We start from the raw sequence: 16,494 nt of genomic DNA, 5'->3' as shown, positions 1-16,494 counted from the left end.
TTTTAGGTCTACAGTTTATTCTGTGGAAAATCTTTATTTGGAGACTGGTTTGAATGCTGTTTGGGACATAGCTTCATCTATCTTTTCTTAAAAACCTATTCTTATGTAATTAATAATTAAAACAGCAACATCAAAAGACTGATTGAGAAAATTGGTTTAGATTCTTCTTAGTCAAATCCCAAAACAGTCCTACGCACACAGAGAAATCCTGTGCATGGAAATTCAGCAAGGCTTTCTACCCAGGAGATTTTCAGCCAGCTATGGAATTGTAATGCTCTTTCCAGCATTATAAATACAGCTTGGTGAGCATCATGGGACATCCCAAGCTCTCAGGGGTGCATGGACTGTGTGCATCCTGCAGGTACACAGATGGGTGCAAGCATCCCCACATTTATGCCAGCATTGTGCCATTGAAATGGCATTCCTGTCTTGCAAAGCAGGCCAGGAATATCTTCAGTGGATGGACTTGCTATTATTAACTAGAATACCTATCACAAATGAGGTGATTTCTGGCTTGGTACTAGTAGAGATCACAAGGCTGTAAGGACAAAGAGCAACCTGAGCTGTTCAGTGAAAAGGAGCCCCTGAGAAACAGAACTTTAGAGAGGACAAGAGAAAGGGAGGAGTCAGTGGCAAGTAATCAGCCAACACTTGCACTCGTCATTGTGACGGGCAGGATAAAACTGAGATGTCACTTTTCCAGATCCCTATCAAGTTCTCTTTTATCTAAGTCCATAAATATGAATCTACAGAGCCTTTCCCTCTTCATTTGAGGAACTTCTCTTTTTCCTTCATAATTTATATGAGTATCAGCACTTGGGGAAGCAAAAGATTAATAGCAACTGTCTGTGGCAAGCAGAGTGCAGGCAGGTTTACTTTGTGCAGCTCTGCAGCTCTTCCCACCTGCAGTACCTACATTAGCTTAGTCCTGAGCACCCACATTGCTGCCAGTACCCCCAAACCCTGCTAGCCCAGCCCTACTCATCCACACAACTCTGCTGCTCATGCAGAAAGATGTATAAGTTACTGCTTGTTCTTCCAGTGTGGATTAGAAGTATTAGAATCATCTTTTTCACACTATTCCAGTCTTTCTCCTTCACCCATCTTGCCATATGCAGCATCTGCTAGTCCTTTGCACAACATTCAGTCTTCATCTGAGTCTTGAAGCATCACTTCCTCCAGTTCCCCATGTCTCTTCCTTAAAATGCAGACCTCTTGCATTCACCTCAATCCTGCCCAGCAACCCCAACCTCACAAATGTAGTTCTGGATTTTCACGGCATCTTTGCTGAGCAAACTTGGATTTGCTGTCACCCACAGAAATACCCTCATAAAGGGTAGACAAACACCACTAAGTTCACTTTAGGTTATCTTAATTCAAACACATGGTAGCCTGCTGGGATGGTAGCCACCCTATGGTCTGCCATAGATCTCCCCAGCTAGCAGAGGGTAGTGGTAGTAGACAAAACCTACTATGTCAGCTTAAATAGGAGAATCCTCTGTTGCAGCATTAGTGTTGATAAATACATCTCTGAAGTTTGTGCTAAAGCAAAACTGCTGCTGCTCATCCCACAGCACCTGCCACAACACATCTGCTACAACAGCTCAGGAATGGAGGGGAAAAGGGGATGTGTAAAAAAGTGGGAAAGAGGGACTCCTCCTAAAAGAGGAATCTTTTAGCTCCACAGACTGTGGTCTGAAGATTGATACTGAGACAGGCTACACTTGATTTGAGTTGCACATGTAACTGTGGCTCTTTGTTTCAGCATAGGGCAGGAACTGGGTGACAGGTAGACAGCATTTTGCTTGCTTCAGTCTGCATTTTGCTTTCCTACTGAGAACTCCCACCTGTGGTTTTTCGTGCTCTGTCAGAAGTTTCCCAAGCTTGGCTCCTCTTGCTTAGAATGCTCTACTTAGTTTTTCATTCTTGTAGCATGACTTCTTTTTTGCTTACTCAGAGTTTCTCCTAAGCTATCTCTGTGGCATTTTTAGTCCCAGGTTCAGAATGGGCTCACTTAATCTTTGATGCAGAAAACACAGGCCAAAAGAACTGACTTTTTTCTGTATTCATCACTGCACCACTAAATAAAACAATTAAATGTGAAGTTATTTAAAAAAAAAACATTGGGCAAATATTCCCTTCCATCTTTCTTTACTGATGATTTTGTTAATTCAGTGGGTTTCTGAAACCTATGTAAATCACCAGCTATAAAAACTGAGTAGAGGTGACATAAAGCACATCTCATTTTGACAATTCATAGACAATAGGTAGTGACTATATATGTTTATGTACTTTTGAATCCCTCATTCTTTCAGACTTCACTTGTCTGCCAGAGATGTATATCTAGAGGTAAAGGAAGACATATTCTGATCAGGATACAGCTGTATCATCTACATGCCATTTCATCTTGCCTATCCTACTGTTCAGTATATGCTGGCATGCCATGCTCCTTGTCCTCCCAAGAGCTGTCTGGGAACTGACCAGCAGAAACCTTCCTCACAGCCTTGCTCTCAGCACTGCTGTATTCAAACAAAGCCACTACAGTGTAGCTCTCACACTCTGCTCTCAAAGCAGAGTTGTAAAATGGAGGTTTGGGGCAAAAAGAGGTTAAAATAGCAAGTGAGGAAGAGGAACAAAGGTGAACTCAGTGGGAATAAACTGGAGGTGCTGTCTGGAAGAAGCCAGTGAAGTTTGGAAAAGGACTCTAAGGTCTTTTCCTGAAGACCAGTATCATTCTTGCTATCTTTGCAAAAGCCACTGTACTACAAGGAGGCACTCAGGTCCTAACTTTTCTTTGTGACTTTAACAGAAGGATTAGTAATAGAGAAATGTCATTAAATTGGTCATATTTTAACTACTTTTTGTGAAATATTTCCAACTAGTGCCACACTGGATCCCTGGAGAACAGTTGCTAATTGTGCCTCTGGTTAGTGCTCACCTCAGGGAATTCAACAGCAGCAAATAGCACCAGAATGGAGAAATAAAAAAAATAGAGCTGGAAGATAATGACAAGAGAGTAGATCGTGGTACTCCAAGATCCTAAGTCTTTTCAAATTGAAGAAATCAGTATGTCCTACAGTACAAGCTGAGAGGAGAAAGTAACCAACACAAATAACCCCTTCCTGGTAAGAGAAAGAAAGTCCATAAACATCCAAGGCACATTCACATCCTGAAGGCATGCTCGCTCTCATTGCAGACCTCCCTTGCCACTTCTGCTGCTAGCAAATGCAGCCTAGGTCTACACTGAATACACCCACTGACTGTGGTACCAGTTCTGTAAGAATTCCCTCGGTGTTCCTGTTCTCATCCATGCACCAGAGTGTGCCACAGAGTGCTTGGGTCTGTGAACCACTGGGTCTGCCCCAGAATAGAATGGGAAACCAGGCAGGATGGAGGATCCATTTCAAAGTGATGTCCCTGGGTAAAAGCTAATCAGGATAAGCTAATGAAACTTGTTACCATCAAACTCTGTACAACAACCAGGACGGATGAGCAAACACAAATGCTCTTCTTATTACTGGACATTAAAATTCAGCCCAGAATCCAATTAAGCCAGACATATCCATCATACAAGAGCTCTTCTTGGGTGAGGCAGGAAAGATCTGACAGCACAAGACTTTGCCTGCATGACTTGATGACTGCATGTTCTGCTGTGATTGTGCCAGGTGATGAGGGGACAAGGCTGCAGACCCCTCTATGGCTCCATACTTAACAGGAGAACGGGGGAGGGAAAATACAGCAGTGGGAAGAAGAAACTGTGTCTTTCTAGGCAGTGTTTTTTGAAGAAGGTACTCTGTCGACTTACTGACATGCACTTCTGTGTGTGATAATTACTTTTTGCTTCCCCAGGCTGCATGCAGTGCTTGCCTCTGTAGGAGGCTTTTCCTTTGGCTTCCATGAGAGGAATATTTCTGGTGTCTTCCATGTGCTTGCTAAGTTTTCTGCCATCAAAGCAGACTGAAGCAGCAGACAATAGATTCTTAACTTATATTTTCTCTCTATCCCTCATCATTTTGTGCAACCCATAAATGGTTCATTGCTGCAAGAAACCTTGCTGGACTTGCACGTAATACACATTCACAGATCTGCCAACCTGAAACCACGTGTCTCAGTTCCTCCTCAAATTCAATATTCTGTTTTGTTTCCAGCCTCCACTGCTCATTCTTTCTAGTGTACATAACTGACACCAATCATGAATGTCTGTTAAGGACTTTTGGCCAAATTACAGATCTTTAATTGGCAAAAATTATTTCTGTTATCAAGCTGTCCAGGGAGCAAAACAGATTTCACGATTTAGAGCAATATTAATGTTGCCATAGAAGTGACCTCATAACATTTAACATTTCTTGTCCCGTTTGTCTCTTTCTTTCAAGGCACTGTGCCTACTTGACAGATCAGAGTCCTGGGACACAGGTTTTACTCTCAGCTTTGACTGGTTGGGTGAACTTTAGCAAAACATTTTCCATGTCTTCATTCCCTCCTGTCAAATGAGACCTGCCTTTGTAAGGACTGAAGGGTCTACTGCTAGACAGTAATGCAGAAGAGACATTATTATTATTGTTATTATTATTACTTACATTTGCATGGTATTTCTATTATTCATCCTGCCACAAGATCTTGCCATGGTTAGAGGTACACTAGAGCTTACATGCTTGCTACTTGATGCACTTTTAGATATTGGTAGGGACATTTACTAGCAATATTCCACATGTGAGTAAGTGCATTACTTCCTAAAGCACTTTAAAATGTAACATTAATGTGTATTTGTGCTCATCTCTTAAATGCAAGTGTTTCTGGTGTTAGATCTGAGAGCTGGCCATAGCAGACTGCAGTGAAGCCTTGTAAAGAGCTGCAGCAAATTCATGGGCTTTGATTCCTTTTATTTTATATTACTATTTGTGCTTGAGGCAGCAGGATGTAAATTGCTTAGTGAGGATTTGTCAGCATCTCAAACCTACATCACACAAAAGAAAACAAGTTCACAAGATGAAGACAATGAAGAAGGAGGCCTGTTGCCAATGAGACAAAACAGTGAGAGGTGTGTGAGGATGAATTTACTCTGGCATATGAACAGGGAAAACACCTTTGTTCTGTGTGTATGTGTGTGTATCCTGTGAGGGGACCCCCAACATTTAACCTGAAAAACAGAGGCATTAATGTCAGGCAGAGATATCCCAAAAATCGTGCTATCTGCAGACATACTCCCCTGTCCTCTCTTAGCACTCTGGGTCTTTCTTGGAGATGTCCCAAGCATTGTCCAGCCAGGTTAAACTGCATTGCTTTATGAGATCTGATAAACCTCTCACCCCAGACCTATGAGAGCTAGTCACATAAACTCTGGGCATGCAGCAGTGGGCTCCTCCCTTCTGCCTAGGAGTGGCCTACTGGGCTTCAACCACTTGGTACCTGTTAAGGATAATGTTTAGTGTTTGCTGTTTATTATTAATTTCTCCTGAGTGAGAGGCTTCATAAAAATAGAACATAAATCCCTGTCATTCCTTCCCTCCCCCAGCATCATTACAGTTGCACATGTAAAGGAACCACACATTCAAAAACTTCACAGGAGCCTCTGCTGGGGCTCCTGGCCCTTCTGCATTCTACAGTTTCACTGGGTCTTCTCCCCTTACCCTTGTAACTCCTCCCCACTGCTGCCCACTCTTCCATCACCTCATAGCCTCCTGCACAGATAACCTCTGCTGAAGCCCAAATTATGGCATATCCTATCTCTGAGTGCTGCAGAGCTTCAGGGAGCATGCAGATGTGCACACCACCGGGGTGTACTCCTGAGGCAACGCTCTAGCCACGCTTCCAGCCTTGGGATTTGAAGACTGAGTTAATATAGACTTAAAACCAGCCTGAGGGTTGCTCTTAGCAGAGAGTAGAGACACACTGTAGATGCCTCTCATCCTCTTCTTCTCCTCCTCCCCTGCCACAGCACTTCCTTTCTTCTGCCTGCCTCTAAAATAACTTGCTGAAAGCAAAGAGCTTGGCAGAAGTCTGATCCCTGCCTTGAAAACTAGTAGATTCTTTCTTCCATTTTTGGGAGGCTAAATACCTTTAAATATCTGAGAATTAAACTTTTTGCCAACACTTTTCTTCCAACAAGGATACAATCTGGTATCCCCTATCAGCTTGCACACATGGCTGTGTAGGACCATGGTAAATGAGGTGATAAAAGTGGTATAATAGTTCCAGTCAGAGCATGTCTAGTGAAGAAAATATTTCTGTATTCAGTTTAACAAAAAGGAGAAACTCACCCCTTTCTCAGCAGAAACAAGCAAACAGCACTGGATGTTCCTGAAGCTAACATGGGGATCACAGTCCCCATATGAGTAATAAAGAATTCTTGGGGGAAGCATTACAGCAGTTGGCTGTGCCATCCCAAATGAATGTCATGGCAAGTATGCAGAGAATCTGACAGTATGCAGAACTAACTCTAACTAGTTCCAGTGGTGGGACAGAAGTCAGCTCAAGAACATCTGGAACATCAGAAGATGTGTATGTGTATGAAGAAGTTATCTCATGTCTCTTCCTATTTGAAGCCACCTAGTTAAGTGAATTCAGCCAAGCAGATTTGCATTTAAGTGTTGACAGAATCTGGCTCGTAGACCTACCTAGATTGTAAAATAGCATGAATTACTGAGCCATGCAGTCTATCTACTTCAGAAGTTTGACTGGACATAGATTTATTGGCACAGAACATTATAGAAGAAAATAACTTGAAGAGAGGTCTTTGGCATAGAAATCAGTGACTCCTCAGAGCAAAAGTGGGAGATTCCTCAGATTCCATGCTAGTTCAGATGAAGGTTAGTTGTCCAGTGTCCCTGGACATCAGGACAAATCCAGATGCTCAGCTACTATGGTGAGTACCCTGTGAGTACCTAGGCAGACACAGGCAATTTACTCGTGTCCTACAGGGAATGAATTTGCAAATTAAAAACCAGCAAATTAAAGACAAGGACATATGTGAGAATTTTGAACTGACTGAAGAGCTGTACTGCCCAAAAGAGGCAGAATCAGGATTCCTATCACGGGGGGAAAAAAAATCAAGTAAATAGGGCTGAGCTTGGTTCCTTAACTGAGGTAAAAAGAAAGGAAATGATCTCTATAAATATGGAGATATACCCTCTCTTTTCAAAAATGCTATCACTTAAAAATTCTGTGAAGAACCTTAAGGCCAAACAACACTGCTCCAGGAGGCAGATTGAAGGATGCTCCATGGAGGCAGGGTCCACCCAGTCACTGCAATACCAAGATGCTGGATGCTGAGGTTGAAGAAGAAACAGTGCAAGAGCAGTTCTTGGGTAATGTGAACCACTTCAGAGGAGTGCCTAGAAACCAACATGGCAAACAGATTGAGAGCAATGACCTGAATTTTAATAGAAAGGTCAGAATTTGAAGAAACATCCAAAATTCAGCAAAACCTGAAGAATATCCCAAGCCTCCTTAAGACCTATAGTAATTTCAGTGTCGATTTCCTACTTCTCTTGAGAATGACATAGATGCTTTAGTGAGCTTCAGAGTGAGCAAATATAGACTCTAAAGCAGTAACTTCCTCAGCAGCAGCCCATGCCCATGCAAGTGCTGGCAGGTAGACCAAGATGATCCACCAACTTCATATGGAAAGCCAGGAGGAACAAGAGACTCCATTTGCCAGTGGTAAACCTCTACCATGTGTCCCCTGAATTCCTACAGTAATTCCCCAATTCTTCAATAACTTTAATATTCCAAGACTTTTAAGCAGCTATTAAAACAGAACACCAGTTCCAATACAGGGTCACAGATTTGGAGTGGACTGTTCAGTCATCTGATGTACATTGATTCATTGATCTAGGACTTGGTCTTTAATCCCTGGGCTCCTAAGCAAAATGTGATTTCTGTGACCATACAATATTTTCCTTTTTTCCTCCTATGCATGTGTATCTCTCTTTCTCTCTGTGTGGATGTGTCTATGTTAGTTTCTGCTTTGTAACTGCAAATCCCACAGAGAGTTTCAAGCAAGTTTGAGTCAGTTACAGTGATTTCAGAGATACCAACCTCTAGCAAGTTCCATAAAAGTAGCTGGCAGGGTGTAACAGAGAGAACTTTGTAGGTTCTCCTATGAGGAAAAGGCTGTTGAGTGAACTGAAGCCATTTCTCCACAGAGAAGTCTCCATGTTGCAGTGAGATGTTATAAAAGCCTCAACACCAGGAGAAGCTTAGACCAGAACTCACATCAGAAAATGTAACTGTGACACAAATCTTCTGGAAACCAAGCTCCATTAGTTCTGCAGATCACAGATCCCCTTGTTTTCAGCTAGAAGAGGGCAGGAAGGATAAGATTTAATTTTATATTTAAAATCACTTCAATTTCATCAAAATGTTCTCTCTTAGATGTGACTAATCATGGAAGATATTGATCCACTTCTATCTCTCTCAGGAAGTGCAACTTCAGACCATATGAAAATAAGAGCTGAGCAATGAGCATAAAATAATGCAATAATACCTGTGTGAGAAGCAGGCTATGCAAACACAGCCCAGAGAAAAGAAAAAAAAAAAATCATTATCTAAAGTGCAAATGTATCTTTATAACCCTGAAGCAACAAAACTCCTACCACCTTATATTAAAATACTGTAAGGGAACATCACAAACCTATTACAGGAAGAATGAGAATGCTGTTTAATGGTTCTCTCATTGTTCACCATTATCTCTATGCATTGCTATCCATTGCTATTATCAGCACTCATTTACACCAGGGAGGAATGTGTATTTCTGTGTGAGGACAGATACACAAAATCTGGTACAGATCCTCAGGTGATGCAAATTGTCATGGCTGTACTGACATCAGTAAAGATGCACTGATTTCCTCCAGCAAATTATTTGCTTGTCTGTATGTAAAAAGCACAGAAACTAGGTGCTGTTTCAGCTTGGCTCTGAGATACTTCTGTGGACAAATGCTCATGCAAATACATTCTTTTTATGTGCAAATATACATATTGCCTTGCAGTACACATTGCAAGAAAGGACAGGAGCTTTAGGCTGCTTCCTATGCTGGAATTTAGAAAAAGGATTGTTCCTGATCTACTTGCCTACTCCTGTCTATAACAATAGACCTCCAACTGCTTTGTCACAGATCTTAAAATACATGGAGATGAAAGGGTCAGTCTAGCATCACAAGTCTGTTAAAAATAAATTTAGGAAGCATTAAAGTTTGATTTTAGGACTGCTAATCCAATGCTTGAACTGAGATCTTAAATAGAGCCATTGGGCAGAACAAATCCAACAGTCAAGACTATAATTTTCTCACCTAGGGCTTAACTAAATGAAATTACATATTCCAGAATAGATGAATACAAGATAATACCAGTTTCAAGGTACATCTCTTTGAGGGAAAAAGAAAGGAATATATACATATAATGTTTAAAAATCAGGAAAAAAGAGAAAAGTCACATTTCAGACTCTGTCTTTATAAATTACTTTTATTTTTTTCTTATTTGCTTTTATGTGGTTCCATGGAATGTGGACCAAGTAACAAGCACAGGCTACAAGTAATTCTAAAGCAAATAAAATATTTTCCATCTCTTAAACAGAGAATTATTTCTGGCTTTCTATAACATTTTCCTAAGGGAGAAAAACAAAAGGTTTCATAACTGAGACTGGACAAGGGAAATAAACCACTGTTGAACTAGGAAAGAATGAAGAAAACAAGCAACCTAAAATGGCATTTATAGGGAAAATAACGTGAAAGCAGAAGATGAATAAACCCTATGAACAGAAAGATTATGAAAGACAGGCAGTAGCTCTTTTTTCCTGTTTCAACCTGCATTCCAAGGCAAAAGGAAAAAAAATATAGCTGAGAAATTTCTACAGTCTAATTTATATATTTGTGTAGAGGTACTTTTGCTTGCAGAAGTGCATATTATTTTATCGTGTGAGCTTTTTTTTTAATGAGTAAGTAGATGCCATAATTAATAGAAGACCCAAATTCTGGCTGACAGGCTCTGTTCTGCCACTATCTGAGGACTAGATGAGCATCCTGAGGTGAGATTTCTCTGATTTATTCTGACTAAAAGTGTAAATAATTTCAAATATGGCATTGGTAGGAATGTGTGCAGTCTATCTCATATAAGCAGCCACCTGCTGCATGCATAAACTGTCTGAACCGCGCCTAAACTGTATGTTCCTGTGCACACCATTTAATGAAGGATGTGGAAGTGCCAGCTGCTGCCAAGAGTGGCACAGCCAGTCCAAGAGTCACCTGGCACTGAGGCCCTGGCAGAAATTCTCAAGGGCATTGTTAACACCTACTCAGCTGGGACATTTTCCCCTTAATACTTTTCCAAGCAGATATGTGGGTATTATTTTGAATGCTAACAGTGTTGCCATGTGAGTCCACTGGTCCTAAAGTCTTCCCACAGAGCCTTAACTTGGATCTGCCTGGGAAGTGACAGCAAATGGGTTGATACAAAGCATATGGAAGAAAAGTACCCTTGCCACCACAGAAGTGGAAAAAACCAAAACCCACAAAATAATGCATTTGCATCCCTTCTTATTTAAGTATTTTAAATTTCAACTTTTTGCTGTTGTTTTCAGCCCCCAGCTCCTCTTGCTAAATGATGAGTACAGGTCTTGGCTATTCCAGGTACTGCTCTAACTGGACTCAGGACACAGATAGAGAGGAGGTGTCTGTCCAAAGCACTGCTAGACATTGTTTCTCAAAAATTCCTTCCTTGATATTACTTCCTGATGCTCCCATTCCACCAGGAAGATTTCCCACAATAGAAATTTCAACCTTGACACTATATTGCTCTGGCTGGGACTTTATACAGCATCCTACTGAAGCCTTATCCCTCTGGAAGTCCTTGTGCTGTCCTTACTCAGCAATTTTATAGCTAGAAATTCATCCTGAACCCTTCCTTTTCCAGCTAAGTTCTTTCCCATCTCTCACTTCATCTATTTTTTCTTAAATATTGTCGTGAATCAGTAACTCCATATTCCTCTGCCCAGGATTTTACAGGCCCTGCTGCAGGTACAGTGCAGGTTATAAAGTATATGTTATAAAGTATGTCTTAGCTGATTGCAATGGAAGTTATAAAGTATGTCTTAGCTGATTGCAAATATATGTTATATGTTATAAAGTGTGTCTTAGCTGATTGCAATGGAAGCAGTGTGGATATATCTTTAAATTAGATGTAGTCAAGGAGAGTCTACTTTCTCTTTTCCTCTCAGTGTGCTCTTTATGCCAAAATCATCTAAGCAGGACTTTAGCATCTGTGAAGCTGTGCCAGTGCAGACCTCTGTCATTTGAAACCTGCTTACAGCACTCTACTCCAAATAACTTCTGATGCTGAGACAGTACATTGCTAGCAGGGATTTGCAGAACCCAGGGCAGCACCAATGCAACTATTTCTGGTGTGTGAAAGCTCAAGGGAGTTAAACCCTGAAATATGCTGGAGGAAATCTTAAACACTGAAAGAAGAGGGCAAAAGTAGCATTCCTTGTGTGCCCAAAGTGAAAAAATAATGGATATCTGGGGTACACAAGCCATTTGGAATTGTTCTGATCTTCTTTTTTAATTGCTGCAGGTTTTTTTGTGCTGGTGCAATGCGCAAATATAGCAAAATATGTTAATGGTAAACCATAATATTTACAGTTGTTGTTAGCTCTTATTGCAATCAGTAGGATTTTTTTCTAATGTCTTTACCCTGGAGATAATCCATAGAATAGAACATCAACGCATAGTTAAAAATAAAAATTATGGAAAACAGCACCTCTGCATATGCAATATCTTCATTTTAAAGTTACATAATTGAGCTTTTGAAATTAACAAAAAATTAGCAAACAGTCTCAGAACACAAGAGCAATAAGTGACTTTAACATCATCTTAAAACTTGCCTCTTTACTAAGATAAAAAATTCTCTCCTAATTCAGTACAAAATAAAATAATATAGATTTCAGTCTAATGCAAATCCAAAAGGAGCTTTAAGACCTCTGGGAAAATGTAACTTTAGAAAAATTCTTCTAAGAGTTCATGGAGTTTGCTTTGCATGAGGAGTTATCTTGTAGACCAAACACAGGCTAATAATTTAAAGACAATACTTAGATCCATTATGTCATGCTAGACAAAGCCTGTTTCTATGTCTTCTTTTCACTGTTGATGACATGGTTAAAAGAAGACTTTAATGCCACTTTAATACAGAATGTTTGTGAATTGCAGCCATGTCTTTTGATGGAAGGAACTATAACAGATTATTAGCTACTATTCTAATTGTATTTATCAGAGTGAGTTTTCCTGCTAATGCCTGGGCTCAGAACAGAAGTCCTTCCATAGACAGCTCCTACTGAGAGTTTCTCTGATAAAAACCAGCAGGATTTGGGTCATTTAGACTTAATCTGCTAAATTCAACCCTGTGGCATTTCCCTGATACTCAAGGAAGGGTACTGGGGATTGGCAAGGAAGGCTGTATTCCGATAAAGAAGGGATGGAAAATTTATATTCGCAGAATTTGCCGACACTTTGGGATGGTCCCTTAAGACAAGAGGTTGCCTAGTGAGGGTGATCTGAGCTATGCTAATTTGGCAACCTGTATTTTTGAAGTAAAACATTCCATGACGAATGACCTTATTTTTTTGTTTTTAAAACTGTGAGGTGCTTATGCAATAGCCTCCTAAGGTAGAAAGAGACAGATGCCGTGGAATAATAATCAGCCTAATTCTTGCTGAAAATCTCTGCAAAAATCTTTCTCCTTTTCCTCCTCTCCTTTCACAGGGAAGCTGAGTATCACCTTTCCCACACAAAGACATGCAGCAACAATTAGGGGCCTCTGCATAGGTCAGGAATCCTTCCATTTCCAGAGATAATCTTGGTTTTGTTCCCTTTTAAGATGTAGGTTTTGTTTGGGTTTGGGTTGCTTTTTTTTTTTTTTTTTTTTTTTAAGCTTTTAAGGAAGAAAAGTTGTCAGTTTTTACAAAAACTAACAGCAAAAATAAGACTTAAGTTTTCCTTAAAATAAGAGAGACGCTTCTGTTGCAGAAGACATCCCTTGCAGAAGACTGTTCCAGCTGACATGAATAGTCACATGTGTCCAAAAGCTAAGGTCTTCACTTCTATCCAGAGCCTGAGGTAAGCTGGGCTGCAAAAACACCTCAAACCTGACTCAAAATGAGCAAAATCCGTGGGCTGTGTCTGTGGTGAGAAGGACCAGCACAAGTCCACACTTAAACACATTGCCAGAACCTCCTGTTTTGTGAAGACAGAGGAAATTCCATTACTGGGCAGAGATGGCAGGGCACTGCCTGGGTGCTGCTTTAACCCCTGCTTTTAGCCACTATATCCCAACATGCTAAAATATCCTTTTTGTTCTGTTTAGAGTGGCCATTTTCTGTAGTGAGCAGTCAGTCCTCTACTCTTGGCTAAGAAAAGAAAATAATAGATAACATTGCATTTCAGAGTTTATAACAGGGAAAAACATGTTTGGACATGGAGGGGAGTAAGGAAGAGAGAGCAGATACCTGGTCTGTGCAGGTGTTAACATATATGTCCCCTGCTGTCACACAAAAGCAAAAATACAACTCAGAGGTTGGTGAGCTGAATCATAAGGTATATTGGGCATCCTGTGAATTGGTGGTGAAAGACTCATCACCTTCCATCCAAGCTGCCTTTAAGTTACATTTTGCAGTCTCTTTGATTTCCCTCTAACAGTCAGAGACGAGAGAGTAGGAAACTCAGTGTACACAATCAGTGGGGGGAAAAAAAGAACCTACAGAAGTGAGAAATGTAGACTGTTTGGCATCTCTAATATTTCCTTTTCTATACAAAGATTTTGGTTTGCCTAAGCTATAGAAGAAAACAGAAGCAGTCTATTTTAATCTTCCTGAGCGAAGAACGCTGCAGGGATTGCTCTGTTATCCCCAGCAGCAGCCCTGACTTTTCACAAAAAAAGGCTCCATCCAACCTTCTATCTATCTCTCTGAAACAGAAAGATCATCATATGATACATCAGCAATCAGCTGTGTTCTTAATGCACTTCTCTTTGTGCATTTTGGCATGAAGCAAAAAACCCTACAATTCTTCCCCCAGTCAAACCCCACTGCGAAAGGAGCTCGGATAAGGAGGAAGTATTTAGTCTTATGCAGAGAAATTGATTCTTCAGTCTGTGTAATGACGTATGTTAGAAACTCTGTGCAGAAGCAAGGAAAGCCCTTGCCGAGATGATGTTTCTTACAGAGCCTTCACTGCAGGGAGTCACTCCTTAAAACACAGTGAGGTTGATTATGCATTTTTATTTGGGTTTCTTAGTGGTTTGACTTGAGGGATTCAAACTGTGCTGTTCTGGATTTACACCAATTGGCATGAGTTCAGGATCTGCCCCACTTCTTTTTTTAAACTCTAGCTATTTCATGATGAATAAGAGCCAGATCCTGCAAAGCCTTACTACCTGCATTAATACTCTGAGGAGCCCACTCACTTCCTCTAAGTTGTGATTGAAAAATTGAGTCTTACGGTGCAGTATTTTAGAAGCAAGCATATGCTTTTGGGGATTCAAGCATGCCTTGACCGTACCTATTCCTTTAATGGCCTTTCTTTCAACAGCAATACCTTCACTGATTTTCACAGAATAACATGATAGATGCTGAGCTGTTATGAGGTGGTGTAACTCTACTTACACCAGTGGAAAATCCAGCTCGACATTGTAGTTCTGCTTGTGTATTCAAAACAAACATGAGAGAGAAAGGTCCCTTTATTTAAATTGTCAAAAGAGAAAAGGAAGAGGTTTTGGGCTTGTGTACTTCATTTGTGTGCTTCATATGTACTTGTGTGTTGTGCACTTCAATTGTTTTGACATCACTATAACAAAGACAATAGAGACAATTCTAGGAAAGACATCTGATCTGGTTTTACTACTTATGTTAGTTTCTTTCCTATCTAGAAGAAGCCACAGCAGAAACTATGCTCCTTCTTCTTCTAACTTTACTAACTCTGGCTTTCAACCAGAAAATATCCCCCTGCTTTCCAAGTGCCGAAACAAAGGAAATTACAATACTGACTGCAGCTGTAATTACCAGCTGGTGAACTGATGGCATATACTGAATACATAATCCAAGATAATGTTGCTCTTCAATAGTAGCCCTTTCCACCTATAGTGCTGGAATGCTCATCCCTGTTTACTATACATTCATGCACACCCAATACATTTCAGTATCCAGTACTAGTAGTCAAGCTTTCTTCACTGAAGACGAGAGACCAGCAAAAAATACTTTGTCCTTTTGGAGAGCTGGATCAGTGTCAGATGCCATGCACAAAAAAAAAAAAAAAGCCCAAACCCAAAAAAACCCAAAAAAAAAAAAAAACCCCAAAAAAAAAAAAAAAAAAAAAAAAAAAAAGACAACCCACATGCGAGGGCGATAGGCACCCTAAATGTCAAACCTAAGTACAGCATCTGTATACATCACGTGCAATATAATGCACCCTTACATCAGCGAGGGCAGGAAAACCCCAGCTCACACCAGGGAGGATGGGGTTTTTTAGACAGATACCAGCAACTTAAGGCAAGCAGAAGCGACCACAACGCCGCTGTTCTTTGCGAGGCTTCTCCATGCCCGGGCTAAGCCGCACTCATCGTCGATCACGGACTTACTTATTTCTGACAGACAATGAGGGCACGATGCCGTGTGTGAGCACCGCGGGCGAGCTGCCCGAGGGGCTCCAAACGGGCTACAGACACTTCTCCACAGGAATGAGCGCAGTGAAGCGGGAGGCTGATGCGTCTTGGAAGCAGCATCCTGGCTCCTCTTTGCACTCTGCCTGCTCTCCCCGAGAACGCATCGAGGGAGGGATTCCCCACCCACCCACACACTGCTTCTCCCTCCTTGCGAGGCTGCAGGGGGGTATAACCCAGTTCCCGGCTGGATGCGGGCCCGGAGAGAGCCGCTACCCGCCCGCTCCCCGCCGCCACCCTGCCCGCCCCCTCTGCCCTTTGCACTTACTCCGCTCTCCGGCTCAGGACGCCTTTGCCGATAGCCTGGGGGGTCTTGTGCTGGAGCAGCGCGGCACAGCAGCCCTTATCCCTGCCGTCCTTCTCGGCGGGGTGCTGGTGGGGCTGCGCCGCGGGGTGCTGGTGGCCGGCAGCCCGCCCGCCGCCGCCGGGCCCCGCCGGTGCCGCTTTGCCCGCGGGCGGCGGCGGCTGAGCTGGGAGCTGTTGGTGGTGCTGAAGCGGGTCGGACTGGCCCGGCGGCGGCGAGGGCTGCTCGGGCGGGGGACCCTGGGGCGGCTCGGCGGGGGCCGCCGGTGGCTCGGCGGGGGCCGGCTGCTGCTGCTGCCCGCGGAGGCTGCGGTTCTCGGTGCTCAGCTCGTCCAGCCGCCGCTCCAGCTCGTCGATGCGCTGGCGCTGGGTATGGATGAGGCTCTGCTGGTTCTGCACGATGGCGGTGAGCTCCTTCAGGTAGAGCACGGCGCGCACCGGGTTCTCCAGCAGGCTCTCCATGCCCCGGCCGCTGGCGCGGGCCCCGCCGCC

The 16,494-nt window shown here is 42.3% G+C and overlaps 1 protein-coding gene across 1 annotated transcript in view; it reads right to left on the bottom strand.

Annotated features, from left to right (window-relative positions):
- Nucleotides 1–16,464, bottom strand: part of IQSEC3 (IQ motif and Sec7 domain ArfGEF 3) — a 93,246-nt gene extending 76,782 nt beyond the window's left edge. The window contains exon 1 of the mRNA XM_041484478.1: nucleotides 15,968–16,464. Within this exon, the coding sequence (XP_041340412.1) occupies nucleotides 15,968–16,464 (497 nt within the window). The remainder of the gene's footprint in view (nucleotides 1–15,967) is intronic.
- Nucleotides 16,465–16,494: the final 30 nt, after the last annotated feature.

Source organism: Pyrgilauda ruficollis, unplaced genomic scaffold (genome assembly GCF_017590135.1).
Source record: "Pyrgilauda ruficollis isolate IOZ18807 unplaced genomic scaffold, ASM1759013v1 scaffold66, whole genome shotgun sequence".
Taxonomy (NCBI): domain Eukaryota; kingdom Metazoa; phylum Chordata; class Aves; order Passeriformes; family Passeridae; genus Pyrgilauda; species Pyrgilauda ruficollis.
Note: the sequence above shows the minus strand (reverse complement) of the source record. Positions and strands in the feature narration are given on the sequence as shown.